This window comes from Triticum dicoccoides, chromosome 4A (assembly GCF_002162155.2).
Source record: "Triticum dicoccoides isolate Atlit2015 ecotype Zavitan chromosome 4A, WEW_v2.0, whole genome shotgun sequence".
Taxonomy (NCBI): Eukaryota; Viridiplantae; Streptophyta; class Magnoliopsida; order Poales; family Poaceae; genus Triticum; species Triticum dicoccoides.
In genome coordinates, this window is record NC_041386.1 from 215,617,941 (window position 1) to 215,641,352 (window position 23,412).

At 48.4% G+C, this 23,412-nt stretch overlaps 1 protein-coding gene and 1 pseudogene across 1 annotated transcript; both read right to left on the minus strand.

Annotated features, from left to right (window-relative positions):
* LOC119285667 overlaps positions 1 to 6,079 on the minus strand; it is an 11,433-nt pseudogene extending 5,354 nt beyond the window's left edge.
* Positions 6,080 to 6,367: 288 nt separating this feature from the next.
* LOC119285668 (Fanconi anemia group I protein-like) lies at positions 6,368 to 12,669 on the minus strand. Its single transcript, XM_037565005.1, has 13 exons — positions 11,857 to 12,669; positions 11,579 to 11,660; positions 11,293 to 11,484; positions 11,103 to 11,167; positions 10,866 to 11,025; positions 10,542 to 10,787; positions 10,330 to 10,446; positions 10,010 to 10,201; positions 9,851 to 9,932; positions 8,818 to 9,758; positions 7,556 to 8,066; positions 7,287 to 7,477; positions 6,368 to 7,189 (listed from the first exon to the last, which is right to left on the minus strand). The coding sequence occupies exons 1-13, from the start codon at positions 12,612 to 12,614 to the stop codon at positions 6,590 to 6,592; spliced, it is 4,137 nt and encodes a 1,378-aa protein (XP_037420902.1). The 5' UTR covers positions 12,615 to 12,669; the 3' UTR covers positions 6,368 to 6,589.
* Positions 12,670 to 23,412: the final 10,743 nt, after the last annotated feature.

Sequence of the window (23,412 nt, forward strand, 5' to 3'; positions counted from 1 at the left end):
CCTGCGGCAGCTTCCAGGCCGCACCAAGGGGCGGAGGTCCGACATTCCGACGCCGACCTGACTCCCCGGGCACCCGATGGGCCTCTCTGCCTTGCTCATCCTGGTCCGCCTCTGGTGCTTCCGGACTCCGCCGCCGTGGGGCTGCAGGTGGTGGTGACCACCCCGGTGGCCGCCCCCCTCCACCCTCCCAGACCGCGGCCTACTCCAGGCAGGCCAGGTCGACCTCGTCTCCGGTGACCTCCTCTCTATGCAATGCTCGGATCGAGGCGGCCAGACCGGTGGGTAGCCCTGCTCTGCCTATCCGCGAGCAAGCAGAGCTCCGAGCCGCTGCCCAGAACCTCGAGCCAGGTACACCACACATTCCTGCCTCATCCGCTACTCGTTCCTTTTCGGCTTTGGAGTTGGCTCCGCTTGGCCACCTCGCAAAGGTGGCAGCGGACTCAGCAATTGTGTTTCGGGGAAAGCCCCCCCCCCCCCGGCAGTTCAGTTTGAGGCTAACCGTGCAGGGGAAATCCTAGATGGTCGCCTCGTCGAGGCCCGTGCACGAGTACCCTCTCCTTCGGGGACGGCCCCGAACCCTTCGCCTCGCATGGCGGCCGCCCCAGTTGAGATCCGCGACCGCACTCGCTCTCGCACCGCTGCTCTCCGCGCCTCTCATGTCTTCGGGTCAAGCAGCCCCCGATGGATGAGTGATGCGAACCCTCTTCTGGAACATCGCGGTTTCAGTCAAGATGGCCGACGCCGCCAACTTATCAAATACATGCGAACTGAGCAAATCGACATTGTGGCCATTCAAGAAACCATGCGTAAGGAATTCTCTCTGTCGGAGCTCGAGCACTTGAGGTCCGACCTATTTGCTTGGCACTGGCTCCCTTCTAGTGGAAGTGCGGGCCACTCGGGTGGCATCCTCCTAGGGGTAAAGGATGCCACCTTTAAGGTAGGGAGCATGGAGCGGGGTGAGTTCTTCGTGAGCATGGAGATCTCTGAGCGGGCACTGAACTTCAAATGGGAAATTATTACGGTCTATGGGCCGGCCAACCACCACCGATCGAAGGCCTTCCTCGGTGAGCTCCATAGGAAGGTAGCAGCCGCTCAGCTCCTGGTAGTGGTGGGAGGTGGTTTCAACCTCATTCGGTCGAAAGAAGACAAGAGCAATAATTTGGTGAATTTCCCGCGGGTGCAGATGTTCAATGACTGCATTGCAGACATGGGGCTTCGCGAGCTCAATCGTGTCAGGGCCAGGTTCACTTGGACAAACCGACAAGTTGAGCCGACTTGCTCCGTTCTTGACAGGATCTTCGCTTCCCCTGAGTGGGACATTCATTGCCCCCTAGCATCGCTTCGGGCAATTACGCGGATTGGCTCAGATCACGCCCCCCTTCTCTCTCCGGAGAATGAGTGTCCTCCCCTTCCGCCCCGATTTCGTTTCGAGACCTTCTGGTTGCGGCAGCCTGGGTTTTCTGCCACAGTGGGCGCGCGGTGGCGCGAGGCGCGTGAGGCCCCCCATCGATCCCTTTCGGCCGTCGACAACTGGCACTTCTGCGCCAAGCGATCACAGCAATTCATGAAGGGCTGGGGCGCAAACGTCGGCCGCGACATCCGGGAGCGTAAAAACGCTCTCCTTCATGACATCCAAGCGCTCGACCTGCGGGCTGACACCGCTGGCCTCTCAGCTGACAAGTGGATGCTTAGATATGATTCGGAAGACCAGCTCATGGTCATCTACTCAGACGAGGAGGCCTACTGGCGTCTGCGGGGTACTCAGGATTGGGTCCTTAAAAGGGGACGCCAATACCGCCTACTTCCAGGCCATTGCGAACGGCCGTTGACGCCGGAACACCATCCCTCTTCTTTGGGACGGAGAGTCCCTCTTGCAGAGTCCCGAGGACATCTGGGCTCATGTAGACGACTTGTACAAAGACCTATTCTCTGCTTCCCCACGGGAGGTCTTGCCCTGGCACAAGATATTTGGCCTGCCCACAGTTGCGTTTCGCCAGCGGACAACAAGGCCCTTACGGCATCGTTTTCTGAGGCTGAAATTTGGGCGGCTATTAAGGGCATGAATCCATCCTCGGCTCCTGGACCAGATGGGCTCCCAGTGAAGTTCTTCCAGACCTTTTGGGAGGTGATCAAACCTGAGGTGATGGCCCTATTTGACGAGTTCTTGGTCGGGTCCATCGACCTCGCCCGGCTCAATTTTGGTGTAATCACCCTCATCCCCAAAGTGGCGGGGGCCTCGAAGATCAGCCAATTCCGCCCGATTACGATGATTAACGTCATCTTCCGCATCCTCGCAAAGGGGTACGCCATTAGGGTGGCCCCTATCGCCGACCAGATCACTCACCCGGATCAATCGACCTTCATCCAGGGTCGTTATATCCTTGACGGAGTCCTAGTGTTTCATGAAGCACTCCATGAGGTTCACTCCAAACACCTCAAGGCAGTCTTCCTGAAACTAGACTTCCACAAGGCATATGACACGGTTAGCTGGTCTTTCCTTCGGGAATGTCTCCTCCGAAAGGGCTTCGATGATCGGTGGGTGACTAGGGTGATGCAGATGGTTTCCTCAGGCCGGACCGCGGTGAACATTAATGGGGAGATCGGCCCTTTCTTCCTGCCAGGGCAACCCCTTCTCCCTGTTCCTGTTCAACATGGTTGTCGATGCTCTGGCCGCCATCTTGGATAAGGCCAAGGCGGCGGGCCGCATAAAGGGGATAGTCCCGCATCTTGTTGGGGAGCACGGGGTCTCCCTTCTCCAATATGCGGATTACACCATCATCATGGTGGAAGGATCGGAGAGTGATATTTCAAACCTCAAGTTCCTTCTGTTGTGCTTCCAACAGATGTCTGGCCTCAAGGTCAACTTCGACAAGAGCGAGGTGATGGTCTTGGGGTACTCCCAAGACGAGCGCCAGAGTATTGCGGATCGGCTTAACTGCCAGCTTGGGAGCTTCCCCACGACTTATCTGGGGATACCCATTAGTGATTCTAGGCTCACGGTGGCCGACCTGCGCCCCACGGTGGGGAAGCTTCAGCACCGTATCGAGCCTTGGCAAGGTCGTTGGCTCTCCAAAGCAGCATGTACGGTGCTCATCAACTCGTCCCTCTCCAGCATGCTCTTGTTCATCATGAGCTTCTACAGCCTTCCGAAGACGCTTCATCACGAGATCGCCACTGTTCAAGGCCGTTTCTTCTGGGCCGGTGAGGGCGACAAGCAGAAGTACCACATGGTTAGGTGGTCAGAAATCTGCAAGCCTCGCGACCAGGGCGGACTCGGGATCATGTCTTCCAAACGCATGAACATTGCCCTCCTAACTCGGTGGCTTTGGCGGACTGCCAACGGAGATGGTGGCATGTGGCTTCGCATCATTCAGCAGAAATACCTCTGAGGCCAGCCTCTCGCTTTCTGCCAGCGGTCTGGGGGATCCCAGTTCTGGCAATCCGTCATCCAGCTCCTCCCAATCTGCAGGATTGGGACCTCGATAGAGGTCGGATCAGGCACCGCCACCCTGTTCTGGTTCGACAAATGGTCTGGCGACTTGCCCCTTGCGGCCCGCTTTCCCGACCTATTCTCCATTGTGGTGGCCCCTTAGATATCTGTCACGGCAGCCCTTATTGACTTAGGGCAGCTCGCGTTCCGGAGGCCCTTTGGTCCGGCTGAGACCGCCAACTGGCAGGAGCTGCTTGACTGCATTGCATTGCACGCGCCTGATCTTACGACCGAGGATGACAGCTCCAGATGGCGTCTAGAGCCTTCTGGACAATTCTCCACCAAGTCCCTGTACCAGGCCATTGCTCCCTCGCCTGGGCATGAGGCGCTCACCTTCATTTGGGAGATTCGCCTCCCCCTGAAGATTAGGATCTTCTTGTGGCAATGGATCCGTGGCCGCCTCCCGTCTGGCGTCGAGGTCCTGAAGCGCAATGGCCCAGGTGATGGGCGATGCCCGCTCTGCGGGCCGGAAGAGGATTCGAATCATATCTTCTTCACCTGCGTGTCCGCACAGTTCCTATGGAGCTGTTTCCGCGAGATAGTGGGTGGAAGCTGGGACCACAACAACTTCCCCGCTCTCTTCGCCGACCTCCAGGCGATCCCACCCGCAGTGCGCCACATTAGGTGGCTGTCCATTGGGGTGCTGGCCTAGACGCTGTGGACTGTTAGGAATAAACTTGTGATTCAACGCATCCCTCTTCGTCGTGCTACTGACGCTTTGTTCAAATGGTCTGGTTACTTGCAACTTTGGCGGCCGCTTAGCCGCCCAAGGAGAGAGACGCCATCACCTCCATCATCACCCAGCTTCGCACGATGGCTCTCCGGATGGCTCCACCGCTTCCCCCACCACCTCCGAAACCGGATTAGATCATCGTCTTCTCGCCATCGCCATAGCCACCGCCTGGCCGTTTCTCTGTTGTCTTGTCGTGTGCTTGTGTTGGGCTTGTTGTGTTGTGCCCACAACGAAACTTGGGTCTCTTTGTCTGAGTGTGTGTGTTGGACCATGCCCGCGGTGGGTTTGTGTGAGTGTGTGTGGTGTGTTGTTGTTGTGACCTTGATACTCTGTGCTTGGTGGTTGCTTTATTTATAAAGCGGGGCGAAAGCCTTTTTCGGTAATTTAATATAAAAAGTACTAGAACCATAAGATATTTTATGGGTGTGTCTAGGGCACATCTAGATGTGCTCTAGTTATTGCACATCTAAATGAGTGAATCAAGCATAAAGAGAAAAAGAAAAAAGAGAAAAAAAATATTCACACAAATCTCAATGTAAGATCAATGACATACTCCCTCCGTCTTAAAATTCTTGTCTTAGATTCGTCTAGATATGGATGTATCTAATACTAAAACGTGACTTGATACTGTATCTAATACTAAAACGTGACTTGATACATCCGTATTTAGACAAATCTAAGACAAGAATTTTGGGACGGAGGGAGTATGATTTAGATGTGCAATACTTATGGCACATCTAGATGTGCTTTAGCAAAACTGATATTTTATATGGCTGAGATGGCAAGTTGAGTTTAAATTTCGCAACATTAAATCTGATTATGTAACAGGATCTGAAATAGTACGGTCAGACAAGGGCCAGCAACAACAAAAAGAAGTCTAGTAACAAACATATTCCCTGTGGATCACCGGTTAGAAGTATAGAAAACATTGTAATCCATAGCAATGGTCGTATGTAGACAAACTTAGTGACGAGTGAGGATGAGAACATAAGTGGGCAGCAGAAATTACCGTGTTCTGGCCAAGAGGAGCACGAAGGGCCAGCTGGTCAAAGGTGAGGCATTCTCCACCGGCATTCACAATGCGGGCCCTTGCCGTCTCAGTGAACCTGAGCGCTGCCACCTTGATCGCCGGCACCTCGTAAACTCTCTTGTCATCTGTTATGGTGCCCACGACCACAGCGATTTGGTTATCCTGCACTCCCAGAATCGCAAAGCCGAACAGGGTCATGCAGAGGTAACGAAAAGAACCTAATCACGCATCAATAAACACCAAAGCAAACGAACAGAGACCTTGCCGTCCATGAACTTGACGAGGCGACAAAGCGAGAGCGGCGGGCGGTTGGTCTTGCTCATGAAGAGGCGCTTCAGGATCACGGCATTGAACTGGCTCTTGGTCCTCCTCACCAGGAAGCGGTAGAGCTGCACGCACACGGATCGGGATGAGACGCTGCTCAAAATAAATTCCGAAATTCGGCAGGAAATGGGGAGGACTCCACCGGATCGAGGTGAACGTGTGGCTTACCTTCACCAGAAGCTTGAGGTAGACATCGTCCGACTTTGGCGCGGTGCGCTTGGTCCTCTTGTTACGGACGCCGGCGACGAGGTCGATACCCTGCCACGAGAGAGCACAGGAGATGGGTCAGATCGTGCCCACGGTTACATAGATCAGCGTCGACAAGGCAGGCCGGGAGGCATGTTACCATGGCGGCGGCGGCGGCGGCGGCGTAGGGGTGGGTTCTAGGGTTTTGCGGGCGAGCCGAAAGAGTGAGGCATATATAGGCTCGGCGGTGGAGTCTGACTCGAATGGGTTTGTGCGCACCAGCACCAGGTCGGGAACCCCGTGTTGTGTTGGGTCCGGTCCGGTGGCTTGGAGCCTTGGATCAGATTCAGATGTTGCCGAGTGTGCGCAACTGCAGACTATGCTTTGCCCACCAGAAACATCAGCTACCGCCATTTTTTGAAAAATAAAACATCAGCTATCTCCTGATAGGGTGCTAGACATGGATCACTGCACTCGACAATATGCTGCCCCGTCAACAGCCAATATACGTCAAGTTGTTTCAATACAGGAGGCTCTTCTTGACAGTGAGTGAAGTACAGTAAGACAGGAAGGACAAAATTCAGTCATCAAAGATTGCCAGCATAGTACAGTAGTATATGTCTCGCTCCAGAAGAAATGTGGTTCGTGTTAAAATTCACGAGAAAAATGTAACCAAGAGCAAGAGCACAATGATTGCGATTACATCTTATATATTGTCTAAAATCAACAGGTTAACCAACAGAAACTGTTCAAAACTATCTACGAATATTGATCTATATTTCCTACAACTATGACTTATGCTTTCTGATTGCTGCCTACAAAAAATTCACTCGCCTTCAGCATCTTCATCAGATTCAGAATCTTGGATGATTTGGTTTGTCTTGGCTCTCTTCCTCCGTGCTAACATTTCCTCCTCTTCTCCATCAGACTCAGAATCTTGGACCATCTGGTTTGTCTTAGCTCTCTTGCTGCATGCTAATACTTCCTCCTCTTCTCCATCGGATTCAGAATCTTGGACAATTTGGTTTGCATTGGCTCTCTTCATGTGTACTAATACTTCCTCCTCTTCTCCATCGGATTCAGAATCTTGGACGGTGTCATCATGTTGTGCACTGGCCTGCAGGTTTTCATCAGCACGAACATCTGGACCTTCTTTTGCATCCTCCTCAGGGTCACTCTCAGGTGATGCGGCACTCGCTGGAGGAGAATCCCCTTCACGTTCTTCTTCTGCAGCTTTCTCCTTTGGTTGTATCCGAAAATCTCTTGCTACGCTACGCTTGGCATGCCTCAGAAGGTTCACCTTTGTGAGCTTGCTTAACTGAATTAGGTACTTCTCATAATCCTCAACCTGGAAAATAAGATCAGGAATGCATTTGCTCTCCCTTTTAATCTTCGCGAGGGTTCCTTTTTTGTGTGGTTGCTCACTCTGTAACACACAATAAAGCAAACGAGAAAACAAGAAACTATTAAAATGAGGTGATAGGAGCCATAAGCGTGAACAGTGTATTTATAGTGCCAGAGACCTCTTGAAGTGTAAAGACAAAATTGTAAAGTGGAGCAGTAAGCATCCTGCAAGTTACTTCCGCCATTTTCTGAAATTTGAGGCCTGGTATGAACTGCTTGTAGCCCTTAGGTGCAATCTGAGACTTTGAGATGTGAGCCAAGAGCTTGTAGAACTTTGCAGTCAGTTTCAGAAACTGCTCTGCCTGAGAATCTGAGTGTGCAAAGGTAAAATCAGACTGAATAGAGGAATGTAACAATATAGGCGTTTTATGATACTTTTTCAACCTACCCTTAAGGCTCATATGTGTGAAAGACGAAAGAACATGAACTACTGATGTTGATCTGGAGTAGAGTGCTTCCTCCAGAAACATTCTTTGCGTCCTTTCATCTGCTGGCTGATCCTCGTCGACATTAGAAGAGCCGTAACCTAATGTCAGCATTGCCTTAAGCTTACCAAGACCCCATTCCAGTTCCATAAGAGATGACTCAACCATGTGAAGGAAGACAGCAACAAGTGAATTTTTTGTTTTACAATTGACAATGAGAAATGCCTCGGAAGAATCTACAGAGTCCTCGTCTCCGGAGGCTATTAATTTCTTCAACTCTGTTGTCATCTCATGCACAAGAATCATGTCATCTGGAGTTGTCATAAGATGGACAGCGAGTTTTACCATCTCTTGTGCGGTGGTTGGGCTTTGGACAGTATTCTTTCGACATAAGCCTGCAGCCCAATGTCCCACAAGATGCCTCTGATCAGGATGCAGTTTCCTTGATATGCCAAAAATCAGTTCAGATACAGCCTGCAGAAATGAACATGAACTTTAGTTTTTCCATTTGTGAGAGAACTTTAGATTATCTACCAAAGCAAACCATTAAGATCAAATTATTCACTTGTATCTTCAATGAGGATTATTTTGTGGATAGTTATTTATTAACACATAACATGGTATCTGGCATGACATACCTGCACATACCTAAAACAAAGAAAATAAAATCACTCAAAGACTGAGAACAGCAAGTTTGGACGGATAAGTTATCTAGAATATGAAATGTCAACTAATCTATATCATCTACTACCTCCATTCCAAAATAATTTAAGTTCTAGGTTTGTCCTAAGGCAAACTTGTTTAAGTTTGACCAAGTCTACATAAATTAAATCTAGAACATCAAATTAGTCTCATGAGAATCTTTATGAAATATATTTTTATACTATGTGTTGGTGTTGTAAATCTTAGCACATTTTTCGATAGAGTTAGTCAAACTTAAGCAAGTTTGACTTACGACAAATGTATAACTTCAATTATTTTGGAATGGAGGGAGTAGAACTGAACTGTGGCACAACTTCCACCCAAAATAACATAAGCAGGCCAACAAGGAGCATGTGCAAATATTTCCAACGAAATGAACGGTGCAGAAGCAGAAGCATCTACTGTGCATTATGCTTATTATGCTAAATAGGTGCAACTGGGCATCAGAGTTATAATAACGTAATACAGTAGAAACACAATCCATCATATGTTGCTGTCCTACTCAGATTACCATTAGGCTTACCTCAGATTCACGTGAAAGGGATTGGGAAAGGGCTCTAGCATATAACATCTTCAATATGTTCAGAAACACATGAGCGCCTCTTTTTGCTGGATTCTCAGTCACAGTAGTGTCATTGTCAAGAAGCTGGTCAGCTTCCATCATATCCTCTATATTTGAAGGAGCCGAAGATATCAGAAGATCAGTAATGTCACTAGAACGGTCTTCTGATACACTTAGTTTAAAAAGTTCTTTAAAGCATGTCAATGCCAGATATAACTGATCCTTTTTGTTTTCAACTGTTTTCTTCCCTTGGGTTGTGTTCTTCTTGAATCCACCATTCTCTTGCTCTGAATCTAACATAAGCCACCATAAGAGCTTCACAATTGGCTGCGCTAAGTTTTTTACATCTTCATACCGCGTTCTTCTTAGATTTCCAATGGCCAGATCACTTGCCTTAGCTGTAAGTGATCTGAACATCTCAAGACAGGCTTTCAGTACAAAGGATAATAGATTGGAGCTCTGATTCAATTTAGATTGGCTAGGACGCTGGCTGCCTTTATCATATTTATCAGCATGGCACTGTTTGGCACACATCACTACAAGCTCATACAAACTTGAATTCATAAATTTCCCCCTCTTTTCATGTAATTTCAGCAAAGAAGCGTTTGAATTTTCATTAGGTTCATTAGTCTGCCTATCTGTAGCACTTCTTGAATCCCCTCTTCTTCGTGCAACTTTCTCCCTGCTCTTGCTTGTTTTCCTCTCAAAGCCACTGTGAGCATCAACGAGCTCCAGTATTTCTTTTTCTAACTTCTCCTTCGGTTCATCAGCAGCTTCAGCTAGTTTTGAAGAAGCAAAATCAACAAAAACCTCAACGATTCCAGGCATAAAAACGTTATGACACTGGACTATCTCCAAAGATGAAGAAGCAGAACCAGCTTCTTGGGTCTGTCCTCGTTGATCTGTTATAAATCAACAGCAAACTGTAAGCATGAAAATATGTATCATTTAAAATAATAGGGTTAAGCACCAACGGGATGCCTTTATCACAAACCTTCTGTGAGGCATTTCCTCAAATACTTCTGGATATTTGATAATCCTTTCATGAACAAGTCCCTTGATGAGGATCTTCCAACCTGACAGTAGCATAGATTTGGAATACATTATGCTTAAACCAATTAGTTAAGGATTTCAAAATGAGCAAAGAGCAAACCTCATTATCCTGGGAAGGAGCAAAACCAAAACACTTCCAATATGCATCACGTGGTCGGTGACATTTACTATTTTGTTGAGCTCGAAGAATGCACGAGACACATGACAGTAGGCAATCCAAAGGTTCCACCATACATACTTTGGCATTCTCAACTTTAAAACATGAATCCATTTTAAGGGGGCATTCAGCATTCTGAAGCAATTTAGGCAACAGCATCCCATAAGAAAAACTTTATTTGGCTTGCGAAAAAAATGTACTTGAGTGAATCTACAGTATCAAGTGGACAGAAGTGGATACAAGAATCTCTTTGGTAGTTTTACCTCTATGTAATAGTTTAGGAAGTGAGGCCACAGGAAATCAAGGACATAGTCTGCAACATCTGGATCGGAGGTAACAATTCGAATGAGACCCTCGTACAAAACCATTTTGACTCTAGCCTGTAATAGCAGAGTAGCTATGTCAGGAACTAATATCTGCATTGCTATAGATGAAGGATAGAACAAATAAGTGGCACAGTATATCTGTAAGATACCTGCTGGGAAAGACATCTGCGAAGCAATCCACTTAATTCTTGAAAGAGTTCCACACCAACCTCTCTATGTATTTCAGGTTGCTGGCTAGAGCTCGGTTGACTTGATGAGTCTTGAAAAGGATTAGCCTCATTTTTCCTGTACTCGCTCTCTGTTACAATCAGCTCAACTATAGCATTTGTAGCGGCAATACGGACAGCATCCTCCCGCTTGAACATGGCCTTCCTTACTACCAATATTATGTAATCCTGAAAATTGATTCCACCACAATCATCATACCCCGGTTTACAACCACAAAAGCATGGAATACTGTGAAGGTCACAGACCTTGAGATCACGGCTGAACTTAGTGAGTGGCAAGATGCAATTGATCAGACCCGTCGATATCTTGTCATTCATGAAGGCAAAATAGTCCAGCAACTCCTTCAGGTGTGCAACGTATTCTAGCATTGGAAACGGATGACTCCGAACTAAGCATCCAAGCAAACTGTAGAAAAAGACAGAATTTACTAAAATAGAAAGTATACTCCGCAAGCTTTTAACGGGTTTTCGAGCTTCTGTTACCGAAGGACTGGTGCACTTTGCTGGGGCTTTGCTGAGAGGATCCGGAACTTGCATTGTTCAATTATCTGACCTCAAGTAAACCAATGGGAAAAAAGTAAGCCAATGGAAACATGCTATGTCATATTAAACGAATCAAGCAGCTAATCATAATTGACTCCCCAACAAAAAGATCAGACCGCCTTGATCATACCTCAGTGCGTGCCACTTCGTGGGTCTCAAACAACGACTTGAGCATATTAACACCTATTTCTTCAGTGCTCATAACCCCTTCGTCTGGACCATCTTCCTCCCCTGGATCACCGTTTGAGGCTTCTAACAGGAGAAAACCTACCTGAACAATGCTTGGAACGACATGCTCCCTCCCACCAATGCTCTCAGCGACCTGCATATTAGGCCCAATTTACAATCCCAAAGAGAACTAAGAATCCAAGGTAGAGTATTCTGATCATCACAGATTCAAAATACAAATTCCTCACTGCTTTCAGTAGTGCCTTCTCAACACAATGAGCAGCCTCTACACTTTCCTCTTTGAGGCCATCTGGCAACCACTTGCAGCGCCTATAAGACATTGGTCACGAAACCAGCCAATCAGAACAAATATCGATGCTAAATAGTCCCTCCGTTCCAAAATAGATGACTCAACTTTGTACTAACTTTATACTAAAGTTGGGTCATCTATTTTGGAACGGAGGGAGTACATCTCACAACAAATGTGTACGCTAAATACATCCCAATTAGACAACAATGCCCTCACCTCGACATCCGATAATCCCGGCGTGATGTAGTGGCAGCGTCCCGGAGCACGGCCACAGCACCGTCGTTGAACCTCCGCACGCGTGCCACGGACAGCAGTACCGCCACGGCGAATCCGTTGAGCACACCCGTGGCATTGGCCTTGACGGCGGCTACCACCTCCCTTGCCAGTGCAGGGTCCTGCTTAACCGCAAAGGCGACGTGCATCAGCACGGTGCCCTCGACCTGCCGTGCGATGGACGGCAGGGCGCGCACACGGGCGCCGTGGCGGCCGCCGAAGAAGCGGAGGAGGCCGGCGAGGACGAGCCGGGGGTGGACCGGTTTGGAGGCGAGGAGGAGGAGCTGATAGGCGAGTGCGGGGAGGTCCTGGACATCGGCGCCGGGGAGGAGGGAGAGAACCTTAGATAGGCAGTCGGGAACGCGGGATCGGAATGACACGGGGAGGTCGCGCAGGAGGGAGGCGACGGCGAGGAGGGTCGGAGACGGCCAGCTGGGCGCGTTGAGGAGGGAGGAGAAGGCAGCGGAGGCGGCCGAGGGGTTTGGGGAGAGGGAGAGCAGGGCTGGGAGGAGGGAGAGGTGGTTCGGGGGGGAGGCGGCGGAGAGGGAGCAGAGGAGGTCGGCGAGGGCGTCTGGCGGGAGAGCGGGTAGGAGGGGAACCGCGGCTGAGGGGTCGCGGGAGGCGAGTTGGAGGACAGATTCCACGCTGGACCGTGGGGGTTGCTGCGACGAGGGAGGGCCATCGACGGCGGCCGCCGACATCACCGTCCAAAGGCGTGGCTGCCGGCGGGGAGTTTGGGGGTTCGGGCGGGAAGCGGGTGGGGTTTTCGCTCGCCTTCCGTGACACGAGAAGGTTTTTCTTTTTTCTTTTGTGTGTGTGTTTCTGCACGCTGTGAGAAATGATCCTGCACCTTTAGGGCTTGTTTGGTTCGACGTTATCCTGATCGGCAAATTTCACAGTTTTGATCTGTTGACGAAATCAATTCACATAATGAACTGCCCGTAATTCACATAATGAACTGCCCGTGAAACTATTTCACTCTTCTTATTTTTTTGTATAGCGCTCGTCACGCAGGCGCCACATCCTACGGTGCAACGTCCAGTTCAGCGGCGTTGCACGCCAGTCCACCGTGGCAGCCCCTGGGCCCGCACCCAGCAGTGCAGCGCCTCCGAGCTAGGCGCCGCACATATGCAGCGGGCACTGCATTGTGACTTATTCACCGCGGCGGCCCTCTCCTCCCCTCCCCCCACCCCATTGCACCACCAGTTACAGTTACAGAAACAGCATAGCCGCGGCGGCGGCCCTCTCCTCCCCCCTCTCAATCCCCTCTCCCAAATTCTTCAGATCTAACGATTTGGTCCGTGGATTCCTTCACCAATCCATTCTAGAAGGTACTCTCCTCCGATCCCTTTCTTTCTATCCATAGAATGTATGATATTTTGAAGATTTGGGGAACCCTTATTTGAATCTTGCATGTATTAGATTTGGGGAACCCTTGTTAGATTAGAATGTTGCATGTATTAGAATCTTGCATGTATTAGATACCTAATTTAGCAACCCTAGTTTAGTATATTTTATTAAAAAAATGGTTTGGATACATAGGTTGACATGTTATTTTATATGGAAAAGATATTTGTATTAAATCTTGCATGAAGTAGGCCTAGTTTAGTTTATTTGTGTTGAAATTATATTTGTGTTGACAAGAATGCTTTGGATATATATGCTTTGAATTTTGTATGTACTAGGCATACTTTAGTTTATTTGTATTCAAAAGATAATCGTGTTGACAAGAAAGTTTTCTTTTAAAATTGTTAGGATGGTTTGGCTTCTCGATGATCATTGGAACAAACAACATCGGTCGTATGCTATGGCGGTGGAGCAGCGGGTAATAATGAAAGTGGCCGGTTTTATGAATTTCGTGTTTATTTCAAACACAAATGCCCCATATGTAATGTTATGATTTGTTTGTTTGTAGGAGCTTGCACCTCTGAAGCTTCGTTCTCACGGGGTCACCCTTGGGTGGATGCGCTATGATGAGCGATACACACCGTATGTAAGGGAGACAGGACTTCTCCCTTTCATTCAGATGGTCAGACGGTCGACGCCACCCAACAATGCTCCAGCACTCACCGTTCTTATTGATCATTGGAGGCCGGAGACACACAGTTTCCATCTTCGGACCAGGGAGATGACCGTAACGCTTCAGGATATTGCTATGATCACCGATCTTCCTATCAATGGGAATCCTCTATGTATGAGCATTGATTCTGATGGGTGGCGCGTGCAAATGAATGCCCTTATCGGTATGGTTCCTCTGGAGCCTCGGGAACCAGCAACAGAAGACAAGAAGAAGGAAAGAGTCGCAGTCGGTGCTCCTTTCACGTGGATTACTGAGCACTTTGGTACTTGCCCTCAGGAAGCTAATGAGGACACGGTCAAGACATATGCTCGTGTCTATATGTGGTACGTGATATCCAGGACTATGTATGCTGATGGCACAGGCAAGAATGCTCCATGGATGTGGCTGAAGGTGTTGACCGTCTTTGATAGCAATTGGAGTTGGGGTTCGGCGACACTGGCTTACTTGTATAGACAGGTATGAAGTTGTTTCTTTTTCACTTCATTGCTACACTATAAATGCGATCTTGCTCTTAATTTAACCATGTTCTCTTTTATGTGCAGTTGGACGAAGCCTGTTGTAGGTCATCTGGAGGTATTGGTGGTTGTTTGCTCGCACTTTCCATATGGAGCTGGGAGCGTTTGCCGCTTGGACGCCCGAAGACCGTGAAGTACGAGGATTGGGACAACAAAAGCGACCCACTATGGCTCCCCACTTGGGCTTACAAGTGGGATGTGTTAAATGAGACGACGGATGATCCCTCGGTCATGTACAAGTTGTACCAGAGTGAGCTTGACGCGATCATGCCTGAGCAGGTGAATCGACATTGCATAAGTGATTATGATGCTTCTATTGCAAGTCGATATCAATTTTGCATTCTATCCCATTTTGCAGGTGGTATGGGAGTCGTATGGAACAGGAGACAGTTTTGGTAACTCTATAGAGTTCAGACTGAATCCGATGTGCACTAGGGATAGGGATCTCTGGCGTATGCGGTACCCACTCATATGCAATTGGGCGGTTGAGCTTCACCTCCCACATCGAGTGTGCCGTAAGTTTGGTTTGTTCTACGCACACCCATCGGAGTGGGAGGACACGGACAAGTTGCTACACGCGTAAAATATAATTAACCTTGAGCACTTAGCAGCTTCTCAGCGGTTTCGATGGTGCTAATATTCTGTTTCTAACTTGCAGGTTGGATAGGAAAAGGCAGCGGAAGATCAAGGATTGGGACAAGCATCACGGGAACTATGTCGTACAGTTCGCGCTTAGTGTGGAGCAAGCTAGGGCTGGAAAATGAGCCCAGCTTCGTGAGCACTGCCCGATCGCGTTCAACAACTATCTCACATGGTTTCTTGCAAGTACCCGTGTGGAGGTATGCAAGCCGGCGTATGCTGAGGAGATTTTGGAAGAACCCACTGTTTTTGATGAGGTAGCGCAGCACCAGTACAACACATTAGTCAGGAAAGGCAACTCAATGATCCCTTCAGCTCCAATGATGAACTTTATGGTATTTGCCCTCTTTGCTTTTCATTCACACTATTCACATCTTCGCTTGCCTAACACGTTAATACCGTTTCTGTTCATAGCGTGCCCAGATCAAGAAAGCAGTTGATGAGACCGAGACTATTCTTGAAACAACCCCGGCTGGCGAAAGCGATGGGGAAGGTGCACTTCGAGCATTCATCAAGGTTCACATCTCCTTCAAACTAGCACTTAACATGTGTTGCTACGTTCGATGTCTCATTCACTTGTACATGTTGCAGCGCCAGGGCCAAAAGTTAAGGCGTCTATCAATCCTTTTCGGTTGTCGTGACCCCGAGTATGTATCACCAGAATGGTCTAGGTCGGCGACACCATCAGATCCCGCTTCGGGGAAGGGCCATGGTGATCATTTGGAGGATGAGGATGTGGGTGTGGTCACCCAAGAGGTATGGCATGAGCATAGATATCCAATTGTTGATGCATTGCTAACTATATCCTCACACATTGTCTTTCCATATCTTTTGTTGATGCATAGGTTGCTGATGATATGACCTTGGGGACGTACCAGGTTAGGTCTGCATACAGGTTAAAGCCTAGGACGGGGATCAACAAGTACACACCTGAAGACTTCACCCAAAGAGGCAAAAGGATGGTCGGCACCTCGCGGATGGCGGCTTTGGATGACTATTTGGATGACGATGTGGATGACATGGAGGAACCGGAGCCAGAGCGGGAGCGGGTTCCTCTTCCTAGGAAGGTGAAGAAGTTAGCTAGCAAGAGGTGGGAGCAACCAAAAAGTGCTCAAGGAACTAGTCATCGTCCTCTATTTGTAATGTTGAACTTGAAGTGGTGGTAGCTTGTAGTAATGTGGAACTTGTTATGTCGGTGAACTTGGAGTGGTGGTAGCTCTATGCTGAACTTGATCCTCTTGTATGTCTTAGTTATGTTGAACTTGGAGTGGTGGTAGCTCTATGTTAAACTTGAAGTCATTGGTTATCTTAGCAATGTTGAACTTGTTGTCTTAATAATGTTCAACTGTGACTGAAATGTTGAACTTAAAGAACCTGACTGCTTGTTCTAGGAAATGTTGAACTGTGCCTGAAAATGACCCAGTTTGCAAGTTACAGCCGTGCAACGCCTAGCCTGGAGGTGCCACACTAAGCAGTGCAATGCCTAGCTCCAGGGCGTTGCACTGCTCAGTGTGGCGCCTCCAGGCTAGGCGCTGCAGCGGCTGTAACTAGCAAACGTTTTGTTTGCTCTTTGTTTAGCTCATCCCAGGAGTGTAATGCCTCAGAGCTAGGCGCTGCACTGTACAGTGTGACGCCTAGCTCTGAGGCGTTGCACGCCTGGGATGAGCTAAACAGAGAGCAAACAAAGTGTTTACAAGGGCGTTGCACTACTCAGTGGGGCGCCTCCAGGCTAGGCGCTGCAGCAGCTGTAACTTGCAAACGTTTTGTTTGCTCTCTGTTTAGCTCATCCCAGGAGTGCAACGCCTCAGAACCAGGCGTCACACTGAGCAGTGCAAGGCCCTGGAGCTAGGCGTTGCACTTGTACTTAGCGAATTTTTTGGCATATGCACACATATTCCGATGATGTGAAGTAGGATTGATACATAGCAAGCGAAGAACTGTGAAGACAACATATGCACAAAGTACTTCACGACACATACTAGTTCATAATACATAGTACTTCACGACACATAGTAGTTCACAACCAAATCGAGGAGGAGAGATAGTAGTTCATGACACATAGTAGTTCACAACCAAATCGAAGAGCATAGTTTAGAGGATAACACGATCATCGTCCACAAGCAAGTTGAAGATGACATAGCTCTATTGCGTAGAGCAAGGCCCCTTTCCCTTCCTCTTCTTCTTCTTCTTCTTCCTCTCTTCTTCCTCTTCATCCTCCCTTTTCCTTATGAGGTGGGCCTCCTTAACCACCCTCTCCATAAATATCTGATTCCCCCTCTCTTTTTTTTCAGCTGCAATTGCCCAAAGCTTCATGGTTCCTTCTTCAAAATCCTTTTGATGCTTCTTCTGTGCCTCCTCACATTTCCTCACCAACGCTTTCTCCCTAGCGCGCATCGCATTTGACGCTCTCTCTTTTGCCTTCCTCTTCTCCTCAAGCTCCTCTTCCTTCTTCTTCTTTAGCTTGGCTACATCCTCCTCTCTAAGCTTCTTCGCAGCCTTCTCCCACCATCCCGCCATCTCATCTTCACCATCCTCCTTCATTGTTGATTTGTTGGGTTGTGAAGCCGCCATACCTACAATGAGTGAAACATAATGGTTAGTAAAGACGATAAGAAAAAATGGAAGCACATGTAAAACAAGAACATATGAAACATTATAGTTAGTGAGCAACATACGAAAATGGTCCATCGAGGTATCCAAACTTTCCTCTGCAACAACCTTGCCCTTGTCCATCACCATGGCCAAGTCCATCACCAAGGCCAAGACCATCACCATAGGCAACACCACCACCACGAGCTCTACCACCACCACGGCCTAGACTACCACCACCACGGCCTCTTGTAAGTCCTAGTTGCCGACCTCTTTATCACCCAGATCCTCTTTGGCTAACACTTGGTTGGCTTGGCACTTGTTGGCTACCACTTGGTTGGCTTGGCACTTGTTGGCTACCACTAGGTTGGCTCCCATTTGGTTGCCTTGGCACTTGTTGGCTACCACTAGGTTGGCTCCCACTTGGTTGCCTTGGCACTTGTTGGCTCCCACTTGGTTGCCTTGGCACTTGTTGGCTACCACGTTGTTGCCTTCGCACTTGTTGGCTACCTCTTGGTTGGCTTGGCACTTGTTGGATACCACTTGGTTGGCTCCCTTGTGTAGCTCCTTGTTGGCTAGTGCTTGCATCATTTTTCTTGGACCTTTTCCTTGGTTTCGTACATTTTCTTTTGTTGTGGCCATGACCGTTGCATTCCCCACAACGGGAGCTCTCACGAGGCTCTTGGAATTGGTTGTTTCCCGCTTCGCGGCGGCCACCATGGCCCCATCCGTCCATGTCGCCTCTAAGACGCTTTGTCTTACGTCTACCCCGTTTAACAACCTTCAACTCCGGATCCGGCCATAGTTGAACTCCATGGTACTCCGGCCATTGTGATTGGTCAAAGTATGGGTGAAAGCGGGGAGCCCATGTTTTCTTGACCGTCATGATTGAGAACTCCAACTCCCTCATGGTGCATGGGTGATTGATGTCCACATTTGTAACGCGACCAGCGGTATACAAGTGTGAGCATGGGAGATGAAGCAACAATGGCCTCCCGCAAGAGCAATCACATTGTGTTAACGACACCTTGAAAGCCCGACCTCCATGTTGCCGGCCATTGTTTGTGGTTCCTCCTGGCTCTTTCACTTCGTACTTCCACTCTTCATTGTCATATAATATAGCTTCTTCTGAGTCCGCCTTCCGTGGTTGAAATTTTAACCATTCATCAACCTTGGGTGGGAACTTGTACTTGTACTTGCGCGGGTTCTCACCCGCTATCTGTGCATCAGTTTCCATCGAGTACTTTAGAAAGTATGCATTCATCTTGTCAAATGTGTATTGAACTATTGCCGTCACGGGTAATCCACGTGCACCTTTGAGCACCCTATTTAAGCATTCGGCCATATTGCTTGTCATTTGACCGTATCTCCGGCCATCTTCATCAAAATCACGTGCCCACTTGTTCCGGTGTTGAATGTGCCTATTGATAAAGTCTTGACCCCAGGGATCAAGTTTTTTGTGTGCGAGCAATTTGTTCAACAAAGTGGCAAACCGCTTCTCGGAGAAAGCGAGACAACAATCTTGAAGATCATCGGCCAACTCCTTAAGGCCATATGCCCTATAGAAGTTCGAACAAAAGTGCCTCATGCACCATCGATGGTGCAACGGAGCATGCCCGGGAATGTCAATCTCCACCACATTAAGAATTCTTGGATGCCAATCCGATATGACACAAATTTCCCTTTGAGCGGGTAACACCTTCGTCCTCAAAAGACGCAAAAACCACTCCCAGTTGTCATTGTTCTCCACCTCAACCAAAGCAAATGCCAATGGCAACACCCGGTTATTGGCATCACTTGCTATCGCAACCAACAAGGTGCCCTTGTATTGTCCGGTCAAGAACGTGCCATCAATGGAGATGACCGGCCTACAGTGTTCGAAAGCCCTCACGCGTTGCTCGAACGGCCAAAATGCACGACCAAATACTCGGACTTTCCTTCCTTCATGAACCGTTGTTTGGTGCCCATGAGGCTCGACCACATGAACCATGCCCGGGTTTGTGGCGGCCATGGCTAACAACAACCTAGGGATCCGGTTGTATGCTTCCTCCCAAGTACCATACAACATCTTAAATGCGGCTTGCTTCGCCTTCCATGCCTTGCCGCACTTCACCTTGTAATGAAAGATGGCTTTCACAAGGTCAATGACATGTTGGACGCTCATTGTTGGAAGTGTGGATACTGAGTTCGAGAGCCTGTAAGCGATGAACTCAGACATGAGTTGTCTGTGGTCTTGGGACACAATCTTGCCATCCACCCTTTTGCCTCGGCACATGTGAGTTGGCACACAACTCACTACGTGCCAAGTGGGACCTCCTTTCCATGGTCTTGCATGCACAATCCACAGACATATTTCATCTTCACATGCACATGCAACCGTGTAGCGCACATTGACGTCCGAGTGCACCACCTTGTGTGGACGATAATGCGTAACCGAGTAGTTGTCGAGCCACATCTTCAATTCCAAGAAGGTTTCGAACTTAGACCCTTTAGCAATCCGGTTCTTGTCGTCTCCCAAATCACGGTGAGAGCTTGGCCTAACCCCAAGAGATATAGATTTGCCACCATCCACAACGGCTTCATCCGCGAGACTAACATCCGTGAACAATGGTGTCTTGTGATCCCGACCGAATACCTTCTCGAAAACTCCGGCCTCCTTCACCGTGAACCCCTCCTCATCAACTTGTTCATCGGGACCTTCGTCATCCGAATCCGATGCATATGCATGGGAAAAGGGATGGAATGGTCCTTTGTCTCTTGCAAATGATATTTGTCGAGATCACCCACATTGTTGTCATGGAGATCAACTTCATTGTCATCGTTCGCATACTCATTATTGTCCTCTTGCAAAGCTTCATCTTGGTTGTTTGTAAACGGGCTCAATGTTGGCCTCACTTCTTGGGTCAAAAGAGGTTCAACAATTTCATCTCGCTTCAAGGGTGGGGGGCTACTAGCAACCAAAGGGGAGGGTTTCCGGTTCAAGTCCAAATGCAAACTTGAATCAACCTTCTTCGTTGCAAATAACTCAAGAGCCTTGCCAAGTGATTCGACCACCGTTTCCTTGTATGCAACCCAACGTTGCTCTGAGTTGACACGCATTGTCTTCCAACGGATGTACATTCCAAAACCTACATTATGCCTTCCCTCCAACTCAACGATATCACTAGGGTCCATCCAATTCAAATCTTTCCTCACTTGTTGCAAGAGCTCTGCATAGCTAGGACTACTATCAAACACCATGTCAAGCTCATCTGGGTCCGGTTCAATATTGCCTTTCAAGAAGGCGTCTTTGTCCCCATGATGAACAAACACACATGTTATTCCCATCCCTATAAGCATTCAAACAACACAACATAACATTGCTTCGATGAGTACTAATTTAAGGATTAACACGGAATACAAACCCTAAAATATATATCAAACAACAACCCTAACCATAACCCTAACAATAACCCTAACCCTAACCATAACCCTAGCACCAACATGAGAACACCCATAAGAATAACCCTAACATACTAACAAAGCCTAATCATAGGAAAATGGCAAACAAAGATCTCACATCTCCATGCAAATCTCTAGATCCGAACAAAACTAGGGTTTCCCCAAACTAGCAACAAATGAGCAATTAGATAACATTACTTGGATCAAAACAAGGGGATCTGAGAAGATTACCTTGAGGGAGGGTTTGATTTCGAAATCCATGGACAAAATCTTCAAATTGGCAAGATTTGGGAGAGGATTTGAGAGGGGGGGAGAGTGGGAGAGGGGGCAAAGCTCGGGTTGGGGTGTGTGGGGTGGGGGAGTGGGGGAGGGGGGCCTAGCCCCTATCTAAGTCACAGTGCAGCGCCCAACGGCTAGGCGCTGCACATTACATGTGTGGCGCCTAGCTCGGAGGCGCTGCACTGCTGGGTGCGGGCCCAGGGGCTGCCACGGTGGACTGGCGTGCAACGCCCCCGAGCTGGGTGTTACACCGTAGGGTGTGGCGCCTGCGTGGCGGGCGCTACACAAAAGGGTCAGGGGAGTGAAATAGTTTCACGGGCAGTTCATTCTGTGAATTGATTTCGTCCAGAGGTCAAAATTGTCAAATTTGCCTCAGGGATCCCCGTCCAAAACCGGGGCGTACAGCCCACAGGGCAAGTCGGACCATGGAAAACTACGGGAGCATTTGGTCGCTCGCTCACCAGGATTATGGATCCCGATCTGCGTCGTTTCCACGGGGCAGTTTTCCACGTCAAGAGGGGTCGGGGAGGAAACCCACGATGCGTGCGCCTGATTCTCCGTCGCCTCCGTCTAGCGAAAACCCTCTGTCATATGCCTCCAATCCTCCTTCTCCTTCCTCCAAGATTCGACCCAAACAGCAACATGATATTCTCCATGGTTTTGACGGGGATACCATGTGAGCGGGGAAATCCCCACTTGGAGGTTTACTCCCAGGCTCTGAGGGAACTAAATTTGACCCACCTTTTGGTTGGCTGCATTGCCTTAGGCGCACATATCACACGTTGTTTGGTTGTAACCTGCATAAGGTGGTGTCACCACTTCTCACTAGTGGTGACCTTACCACACACGGTCTGAACAGTTTCACTCCTAGCTATGAGTTATAGAGGGGAAAGCATCATAAAATTCAAGGAGCAAGACACAATTCATCACAAAAAATTGAGGGGGGAGCATCATATGATCCAACTATATCAACCAAGTTCATGATACAATCAAGATCGTAATCTTTCAGGAACATGGGAGAGAGAGATCAAACACATGGCTACTAGTACATACCCTTAGCCCGAGGATGAACTATTCACACATCACCATGAGAACGAAGAGATAGTTGTTGGTGATGGTATGACAGAGATGTCCCTGGCAGCGCTCTGGCACTACCGGAGGAGAAGGGGAAGGGGCCCTCCTTCTTCTTCTTCCTTGGCCCTTTGAGAAAAGATGGAATCTCCCCTAGACCAGATCTCTCTTTTTTGTCTTGTTTTCAGTACTATTTTCTGCCCGAGCATCATTTCTTTTATAGATGGAGATCCATAACTCTGACCAGACTAAAATTTGGAGTTTTTTTATTATAGTATCTTTCTTGCGGCAAAGAAGGTAATCAACCGACATAGGGGCCTCCAACGCGATCCCCTCACGTGGCCAGGGGATGGTCGCAGTGGCTGGACGTGTGGGGCCCTCGTGGCTCCCGTCTTCTAGCTATGGGACTCTTTTATTCAATAAATAATTAACAAAAATCATGTCATCCCGGCTCCGTGTTTTTTGACCTAAAACACAAAACAATAGAAAACAAGAATTGGCCTCTCGCACTAATCAAATAAATATTATGCCAGAAACTTAAATAAAGTATGAATACTTCATAAATTAGTACATGTTTGAGGCGCATCACACACCAAGACCAGAGCTAGCAAGTCTGTCATGACTACTCAAGCGGGGAACGAGGGACAGAAAAGGCATCCAAGTTGGAGCACGTAAACGACATAGTACAATGGCTACCCACTCCCTCCCTCCTCCCTTCCTTTCACTACAAAAAAATACACTTCCATGATGATACGTGTTTGTCACGGTAGGTCACGTTTTCTGTCATGCATGTACATCCATGACGATTTTATGACAGAATTAAGATAGTCATACCTGTGTTGTTGTAGAAGTGTTCCATGACAATACCAAAATTATCATTACTGA

What these genes read in the sequence shown, in the direction of transcription:
- LOC119285668 (XM_037565005.1), bottom strand. Translation starts at nt 12,614, where the DNA reads ATGTCGGCGGCCGCCGTCGATGGCCCTCCCTCGTCGCAGCAACCCCCA. An exon ending in ACGAAGTGGCACGCACTGAG is followed by an intron (nt 11,168 to 11,292) that starts GTATGATCAAGG and finishes ACTTGAGGTCAG; the next exon opens with ATAATTGAACAATGCAAGTT. An exon ending in CCCTTTCACGTGAATCTGAG is followed by an intron (nt 8,067 to 8,817) that starts GTAAGCCTAATG and finishes TCATTTCTGCAG; the next exon opens with GCTGTATCTGAACTGATTTT.